The 9873-nt window shown below is 38.0% G+C and overlaps 1 protein-coding gene across 1 annotated transcript in view; it reads right to left on the reverse strand.

Annotated features, from left to right (window-relative positions):
• LOC121357760 overlaps positions 1-9873 on the reverse strand; it is a 116373-nt gene that overhangs the window by 96783 nt on the left and 9717 nt on the right. Inside the window, exon 4 of the mRNA XM_041475348.1 lies at positions 1291-1377. Within this exon, the coding sequence (XP_041331282.1) occupies positions 1291-1377 (87 nt within the window). The remainder of the gene's footprint in view (positions 1-1290; positions 1378-9873) is intronic.

Raw genomic sequence — 9873 nt, forward strand, 5'->3', positions numbered from 1 at the left:
TCTGTCGTTACATGATTTCAGGCATACATGCAGAGATACATAAATCTAATCTGCTTTTTATTCTCTGGTTATGAAGCAGATCATGACTCATAAAGCCTTTTCATAAGATGAACCAAGGCAGGACCAACAGGAAAAAAATCTTTCCTTTAAAAACTCTGAGCCAGAAGTTGACTTCCAAGGTATTACACTACTATCCTACACAATGAATGGGGAAATTATTTGGATTAGATGTAATTCAAACTTGATCAACCTTGTTTTGTTTTGTTTTGTTTTTTTCACCAGAGCACAGAAATTCAAGTCAGTTATACACAAGAGCCTGCTTTTTTCACAGGTTTTTATCTCAAAAGTTTAAAATCTCCATGTGTGCTCAGAGTTTTTCATGACTTTCAGAAGTGAGCAACTTTGAGACACAATAGATAACTTTTTTTAGATAGGACTACAGCTGCGCACCTAGAGAGTCTGCAGTACGAATAAGCACAGGCTCTAGAGAAGCAAAGGGCTAGCAAGGTAACAGGAGAGCTGGCTCTTGCGTGCTTTCGGCTTGTTAGTGCTTAACAACAGGAGCCGGGCCAAAGCACTCAGTGCATAGCTAAGCACTTCATTACCATGCTGATGTTCTTACTTAAGTCCATGCAAATTCAGGCAGGCCCGTTCCCACCCTTTTTATCTAAAAGCCGTGACAGCAGAGGAGAATTTCCTCTGCTAGACAATACCTCCTGGTTAATCTCTCTCATACCTATGCATAACTTCTGTTCTTCCAGCTCTGCAGAGTCACACCCTCCCACTGGCTGCTATCGCCCACAGAGAGCAAAGCTAAATATCTCGCCTAAATGGCAAAAAAGAAAACAAAAAGCCTCCGCGTGCACTTTTACTAACTCTGGGGTTTCCTTCTGTTAGGCAAACACACATTCAACTCTGTAATAAAATTGCTCTCCGAGGAGGACTTTCGGAGCAGGATTGTGAGAAAGATAGAGCTTAGCGCTCAGTTCTGGACTAACTTCATTAATTAAAAAGAACATGGTGTAGACAACGCTCTCAGAGCGTGCTTCATTTTGCTACAGTAGCAGAGAGAATACAGAACAGCCTCATTTTTATCTGCCCATTAACTCACTGTCCTTGATCAAAAAGTCTGTGTATACTGCCTATCGTGTTCAGAGCAGTTAAGGCTTAGAATTTAAATTGTAAACCTCAATATTTAAATAGAACTGCATATGTGATCTCTGACACCTCATTTTCATGAATGGAAAAGAATATTCTGACACCAAAATTACATACTTAATTCTGCCTCACCTTCCTCACTGACCTCCATCCCACACTGCCTTGGGTTTATTTCCTCACCCATCAACGGGTCAAAGTAATTTCTGCTGTATTCATTTCCTGTGGAAAGCACATGAAGTAAGGGTCAGCGATTATTAGAAGCACATGAACTAAAATGTTAATTTTGAAATCGACACCAGCAAGCAAAGGGGCATTTTTTGCTACTTTACAAGCTTAATTTTTTTTAACAAGTCCTCTAAGCCTACTGGTACTGCAATCATCTTGTGAAAGGTCAGAAAAGGTAATTCTGGAAACAAGTGCACTTTATGTTACTTTTTCTCAGGAACTAATGAAAAAAAATCTCACATTTAGATGGCAGAAAGATAAGAAAAATTTTTACAAATTCAGCATCTCCAACATAAGTCAAATTATTCTTGAATAAGAATACACACCTTACTAGTGAATTTTCCATACTGCAAAGGAATTTGTATTTCACAGCTGACCTCTCCAATTTCAACAGTTTTAAATTTCACCACTGAGGTTTCAACGTCTGGTGCATCTTTAATACTGTATTGAACCAGAGAAGTGTTTAATTACGGAGGAGATACCAGGATACTGCCTCATTAATCTGAACAGCAATTATGTTCAGTTGGACTAGGTAACTAATGCAAGATTTTGATGGGATAAACCCACTCATTTTAGTATCTGGCTATTTTAACAGCTGCTTTTATCTGTCCTTTAGAAAATAAACAAATTTACAAAAAAATAATTTGTTAGAATTATCATAAAATAATACAGTATATAGCTGCCTGGAAAAAGTGATGGTAAAAGCCAGAAGAATTTCCCTTACACAAGCAGGGAGGGAAGGCTTTTTACTCAAAATATGTATTTTCTTCAGCGAAAGCGCTACACTCTATTAAAACTATCTACGTGTTCACTGGGTTTGAAAACACTGTAAATTGTTATTAAATAGGAGGAAAAGAAGTAAAATAATTAAGTCCATAACAAATGTTTTAATTGCTTGAATAGACATGGATGCATATCCTGGAAAATGCATAAAAGCTAAATGTATGAGGGGGTTAATTCATCCAATATACACTACAGTTGTCTACAGTGTATTTGTTTTAGGATCAAAAATAATCCAAGCAGCAGCTCCTTTTCAGAGACTAAATGAAACTTTGATATGAAACTAGGTTTAATTTATATTTCTGGACTGGCACATTTTGACTGTCAGTCTCTGTTCCTTCAATGTAGTAAGTACAAGAACTGAAAATTTGCTTTACCTTGAGGTCTCAATAAAGGAAAAATAAATGAGTTTCATTTTTGTTACTTTATCTGTCAACAACTACTAGGCTGGTATGAATCTTGGCAGTATGTAATCAAAGTCTTATGTACTGCAATAACAGAGCCATTCTACCTTATTCACTGTAATTGTTTTTCTCTAGCACAAAGCACCATGATGTTATATGAACACCTCTTCACATGTTGGTAAAATAATTCACCTATGTGCTAAAAAAGAAAATGATGATGCATTTCTTATTCAATTACTTCATAGCTGTAAATGTAAATTGCTGGAATGTGTTTTGCACCCATACAAACAATACTCAGTTATAGCATAGGCTTTTTGTACAATCTTACTATCACCACAGCCTTTATTGAATTTTATTATCCCATGTGAGTCTGGTGTGAAACTTTGAGGAGTAGACTTTTGGGCAACTCTTCTGGACAGAATAATTGGTATTTAGGAGGAAGTGTCATGTTATATTTGTGTCTGCAAGGCATGGAAACCATTATCCAAAAAAAAGAGATACATTAGTGAACACCATTAAATAGCTTGCTCTCTGGTGCTCTTCAAAAAAAAGAACAACCTCAACGTTTTGTCCAGGGCTTTGGCTCTGTCAGAACCACACACAGCTGGTGACAGACAGTTATGTAGAAGGAAAAGGAACCATCAGGCTTGATTGTTTCTGAGCAACATAAACACTTTAAAGCTTACATAAGCAGAACAAGTGGTAAACAACAGAATCACCTCCTCACAGTTATTTCATAGATAACAAGCTATTTTAAAATGCAGGACTCCACAGAAAACTTTAATTGAGGCTTTCAGAAGAGCTGAATCAATCAACCCTTAGGTCACTGCTCTGGATGGGGGATATTGCTGTTTGTGGGTTCCTTGGTTTTTTCCCCCTCAGCTCAACACACACCTTGAGAAGTGGTGTGACCAGGAGTCTGGGCTCTGGGCAGGTCCTAAAATTATTCAGGGGCAGTGGGAGTTGCTTTAGTTTTAAAATACAAAATTATCAATTTTAGTCAACATAACACACTGCCCAAGGCATTTTGCTAATAACATTTTGTGAGCATGTGAACAGATTACTAATCATTTCACATTTGCTTTTGGAAATATTTGAAAGTGTATAACATATAAATTAACAGTCCACTAAGGAATTCACATTGCTCTGCTTTGTGATATAAACACAGTAAATGTTCATACAGATATTGCTTTTAGGTATTTTGAACAGCACCATATAGGTTGGTGCTTTCAACAGGGCAAGTTACTTTGATGACCTGCTCCAAGAAAGACCTGGCCAACTTTAGAAACTTGGGTATTTGCTTTGATACAGAGATCCCCTCAAACCCATTAGCTCAATTTGAAGTCCAGTTCACCCCTCAAAATTGTGTTATTTCGTGTGGAAAACACGATAGATAATTCAGGAAATCAGAATTGAAATGCAAACCACAAATTATCTATACATTAAAATAAAAGAGGAAAGAAGGGTGTTGGCACAACAGTGACCAGATGGGAATTTATACAGTTTAATTAAAGCAAGAGGAGTTGCTAATAAAATTAGCATAATCCTTGGATACAGCCCATGGGACTGTACACGAATTACTAGGACTGGATGAAACTTAAAAGATGGCTTTTAAACTAAGATGTCTGTATTCAATTATGCCATCTATGTCCTGAGAATGCCACACAGGAAAGGCATGACTAAGCTGAATTTCTATGCTGTCCTCTACTCCACAGAGAGATCAGGTAGTCTGTATCAATTACACATGAAAGGTATAGCACAGAATTTGGAAAACAGGCAATTATTCAATTTATGTTGTATTACTGATCTAGGTTTTTAGTTTAATGAAAGAATAGACAACACTCTGTTGGATTTGTTAAGTGTCTCCTGATCAAAGTAAAAACTAAGGAATTATCAATAGCGAGATGACTGACTACTAAAAGCTTGAATAAACAGTTACTGGTGCTTTTTTTCAGAGTGAAGCTTGATTTTCAGGGTAGGAGGAAAAAAAATTTGGCATAAGCCATCTTTCTTTAGAAGACAGTATGCAGATTATGGCCTGCACAAACTTGCCATGATAAGTAACAAGTCCCTTTTCAGACAGCAGCATGGTCAACACGTGTCTACCAATGACTTGGGAGAACATTAGTGGGCATTACAAAGGCAACTCCTAGAAGCCTTTTGCATCAGATAGAATAAGACAGAAGCATTTTGGAAAGATGAAATTCCAGCCTGAGACAGCATTTTGACCCAAAGTGCTTTTGAAACATAGTGGTGCAGCTGAGAATAGAAAAAGAGTAGTCCTCCTTTCCTATACCTGACTTAAAGCATTGATTTCAGCTGCAATTCCTATTAGGGAACATCATAGCAAATACTCACATTCTTCATTCAACAGAACTGGACTTATTTCCCTGGGGATACTTTTCATTTTACTTAGCAGACAAGGCCTTTTGGGCAGGCCAGACTGAAAGCTCTGTGATAATGTATTTCCCCACTTCTTTATGAGAGCCAAAGCAGTGTCCTGGGGTCAGACTTGAGTATCCTCAAATAAAAAAAGTGACCTCCTCAATTTGGCCAGGAAGAACCAAGACTTGGGATTAGAAGGAAGGGAAAAGGTCCCACTTCCAGCATTTCCAGCTACTTCACTCACCCTTCCTCAAGTTGTGATGGGTTATGTGTCTAGCACTCCCACCCACCTGTTTTCATGATTCAGTACCTACATTGATAAAGTTTGATATCTATGAGTTGCTTATTTGACCTTTTATTCTACTTTGTACTTTGAAAAAATCTATAAAGAGCTCTAAAAAAAATCATTCAAAAGGATTAAAGAATAAGAGAGGAGAAAGAAGTCTTTCTCCTTAAAAAGAATCTCACAGAATACAGAACCAAAGAAAAATCATCAATGAAAACTGCATAAATAGTAGGAGTTCCTGCACAGTGAAAAACTGAATCAGTTTCCAGTGAATTTGTAAGTTCTTACTTCATATAGGCAGTGACTTAAAAGTGGAAAATAATGTAGGAAAATTTGAAGATTTCACAATAAAAAAATCTGAGATTTTACTCCAAAATTTTGTATTGCTAGAATTACTCATTTCAAAATGTTATGAAGATGCCAAGAATAAAACTACAGTCTTGCAGAACACTGTGAATTAATAAGGAGTCCATAAAACAGTGTTTACTTTCCATTCTCATTTTTTCAAGGAAAAAAAAAGAATTAATATTAGTCAGAAGCTGTACTTTTAGTTTGCATTCTTAATTATTATTACTGACCCAGGACATTGGTCACATTTACCTCGGCTCTTGTCCATTTGAGATATACATATCTAATATTATTTTCTATGTTATATGTATAGGTAAATATTTTCTATGTAGATCTAAAATAAGATTCCTGGGGGTGCAAGTTAATTCTAGAGTATCAAATATATGGAAGAGTGGCAGGGATTTTTACACAGAGCTTCCAATTTTCGTTAATAGTATTCAATGAAAAATTGCATGTTAATGGCACCTCCGTACTGAAGAGCATTTTGCCTGTGACTGGACAGTAGATTTTATCTTGAAAACACAGCTCACTAAACATTACTAACACCAGGTGACTTCCCAGTTTTTAAAAAAATATTGTAAAGGTACCACATGTCATTCTCCTTACCCTCAGCAGACACCATAGGTAATGAGGAAATCAGACACCTGTGTCTTATGCTCATATTGCAAGCCTTGGATAAACTCACTTGTCAGCTTTGACAGGACACTGGCAAAGAGGCTGTTCCTGATCCTGAGCAGTGCAGATCGTGCTGGACCTGTTCCGACCCTTGAAAAGCCCCACATTGTACTCATGGCGCCCACAATTTTTTATCCCCAGCCCAGTCCTGCAAGACTTACCACCTTCTCTGCTGTTTAAGCAAAGATACAGCATGAAAATTAGTTCTTTTTCCCCTTTTTCTTTTCCTGCAGGCAACAGAGGGCACTGTGCCAAGGGATGCCAGTGTGAGACCTGCTACTTTTCCTGGCGAACACTGTTGGTCAAAGACATGAGGAAAAGATTTACTGACGATGATGATGGAATTCTTTTAGGAACAGTGTTAGATAATGTGACTCATGTCAATGGGGAAAATGGATACTGAGTTCTCCCAGGTTGACAGGCTTGGCTGGTCCCTCTCTATGCCAGTGGGGTAACTTGCCAAATTTTGAGGATCTCACAGCTCTACTACGAAGCAAACAATTTCCAAGTGTAATAAATTAGCCTTAAAAATATATATTCCATCACATTCTGAAAAGTATTTTCCCAATTATAAAATGCATCCATTCCTCACAATTCTTCTCCCCCTACCTTTCACAAATTCAATTTTAGCACATTACTTAGATGAGTGGTGCGGTATCCCTGTTAAAATTGCATGCAATGGATCACGTTTTGCACACTACATTACACCTTGTGCCGTTCTGCTGATTTCAATTGGATTACACATTGTGTAATTCAACGCAAAATTACTTCCAATGACAACCCTTTTATTCCTGTGCATACATGGTGATCCATCATGCCCTGCATACCAAGTTTGGCATTTCCATTTCAAAGTCCCTGTTGGAATCAGAAAGCATGGAACCACATACATAGAACTTGAATTATCAGATAAAAACTTTGCCATTGTTTAAGGAAAAAAAAATATACGGTTTTGATTCATATTTCTGGTCCCATCTTTTATGCAAATCACTTTGTCCAACACAAATCAGCAGTGTTGCAAGCTCCTATTTCCTTCACACGCAGCACAAACATGAATTTATAGCAGATGCCTATTTTTTCACCTGTGTTTGCTATCTTTCCAATGGGTTCCTACCACATCTTTGGAATAAAATTAGACCCTGTTCAAAAAATGTCAGCCTCTAGCTCTCTATAAACAGAATGAACTCAATGCAGTTGCTGATACTTTCAACAATTTGATATCCTACATGACTCCTTCACAACGCTTTTTTTGTCTGTGTATTCCTACATCAAGGGCTTGCCTGGTTACATTCTTGAGCAAGGAAGGCCTTATATTGTCCTGACACATTTGAACAACTTTTGTCAGCAGCTGTTCCTTAGCAAAGGCTTGTATCTACTTTAACTTTTGATAAGGAGCAAGGATGCTCTACTTTACAGTGGGATTTTCCCTGTAGGACATGTGCAGCACTGTGTTAGGTACACACAGCCTAGCCCTGCAGCTTGGGGGTGATGCAGCAGAGATCCACACAGACACTAATTTGCTCCCAGAAGCAGTATAGCCATGCTAAAGCCATTCTGTACCTGGGCTAATTAGAAGAATAGTTCCTGGTCTTCAATTGAAAAGGCTTTCTTTCTCTCCATTTTCTCTTTCCTTTTCTTTCCCCCCTCAGATGTTAATCTCTGTGGGCAAATTTATTGGAGCATGATATGAGATGTTAACGGTGCCTGTTGCAGATAAAATGGTAGAATTAATTAGAGCTTCTTTATTTTAGGAGACAATCTAGTTTTGAAAAAAGATTTGCGTATTGGGGATAATAGGAAAAAAAATTTAATACTTCTTGTCATCTGGAGACAACTTTAACCTGAATCATCAATATTTAGGGTCAGACTGCCTCAAACCATTTACAAGTGCACAGCATACAGGAGAACACAATTAGCCTTTCCTTTATCTTCTTTGCAAAATCCACAGAGTATCACAGTCTCCAAAGGTGCCTATGCAGCCACCAGATACAAGGCAGGCCATGGGTTGGGAGTATGCCCAAAAAGCACCATCCCGGGATTCTGCAGCTTGCATATGCGGTTGACACCACAGAAATTTACGTCAGTTCACATTCTAATTTGATCTGACATGAATTCTTCTCTGTATGGTTGGGCTGGAAATTTTACCTATCTTGTGGTGATGTGAGCAGTGCCATCCCACAGGGCTCTTCTAAGCACTAGCTAGACCAAATCTGTATATCACAGTGATGAACACTAAAAAGCACAGACTGATATAAGGCATTTGGACTTTTTCTGGTAACAGCAGCTGAGGAAAAAAATGTACTGAATGCTAAAATACAGTAACATCTGCTTTACAGGCCTACAAAAAAATGCTGAGTACAGTAGTCCTGTGTTCAGGGATTGCTTGTAACATACATCATCCATTTGAAGTTGAGCAATTGCCCTTGTCTTCTGCTGTCAGACAAAGATAGAATAATTCCTGGAACTTTGGTGTTCCTGTCATGACAGTTTGCTGGAAGCTCTTTATTGGGTAGAGACTTTATCAAGCCAGCCTGAACTTTAGGACACTCTACAAAGTATTGTGTGACTAAAAACCCCTGGAGAAAAGAGAAAAACAGATATTGTCTCACCTTGAGATCAAGTGTCTGACAAATGAGAAACTGGTGGACACAGGTTCTTGAAGATTTGGGTGATGTAACCCCTAATGTTTTTCCCAGGGAAATTTATCTATTAGACCTTCTATTAGGATGGCCATCATGAAAATCTCTGCAATTCAATGTTTGATGAGGGGGAGAAAGGCAGAAGGGTTGGTTGGATTTAGCCACGAGGAAATTGAGTGTTTTAAGAAATAAAAAAAATTGCAGTTCGGCAACTACAAGGCTGCTGCTAGATGAACTTAATTTCATAAGCAATATGTGAAAGAAATGAAGGTGATGGCAGCAATCAGCAAAAAAGTCAGCATAGAATTCAGAAGAGAAAATAGGATAGAAACCAATTAGTTGGCTGAAAAATCAGGAGATTAATCTGAGTAAATAGTCAGGCAGTTCCCCTGGGTCATTATAACATTTAACAACAATACCAGGATTTCACTGATGATGAAGAGCAAAGAGCAGAAAGAGTTACTTAGTGGCGTAGTCCTGAACAACAGGCTACCAGTGATGATAAAATCTGGAATTTTGTCCATCATAGAAAATAGAACAGTGAAAGATATGGAATAGCCTATTGAAAAGAGGAATGGACTAAGGATCAGAGCTTTTATTTCTGTGGAAGGTCTGCATGGTGACAGCAGAGAAGGTCTCATGCCCTGCCCCAGTTTCCCCACAAGCAAAGGATGCAGGAGCCTTGCACTTTGAGTCACAAGAATAGCCCTCACCAATCTAATTTGGAAAGTGAAAAACTCTCTGAACAAAAATGCCAAAAAATTTAATAAACTTCTTGCAAACAAGAATGAGCTCACAAAGTCTTCTTTCTAAAAGATATTACATTATGGGAGAAAAAAATGAAAAAGCACAAACATATATGTGAATTAAGTTCTTTGGGGGCAGATGCAGACAATTTACAGTGTCTTGGGCCTTCCCACTTGCTATTCAATCTCCAGGTAAAGGTTGTTCTCTAGAGGAGCACCCTGTGCAGACA

This window comes from Pyrgilauda ruficollis, unplaced genomic scaffold (assembly GCF_017590135.1).
Source record: "Pyrgilauda ruficollis isolate IOZ18807 unplaced genomic scaffold, ASM1759013v1 scaffold35, whole genome shotgun sequence".
Taxonomy (NCBI): domain Eukaryota; kingdom Metazoa; phylum Chordata; class Aves; order Passeriformes; family Passeridae; genus Pyrgilauda; species Pyrgilauda ruficollis.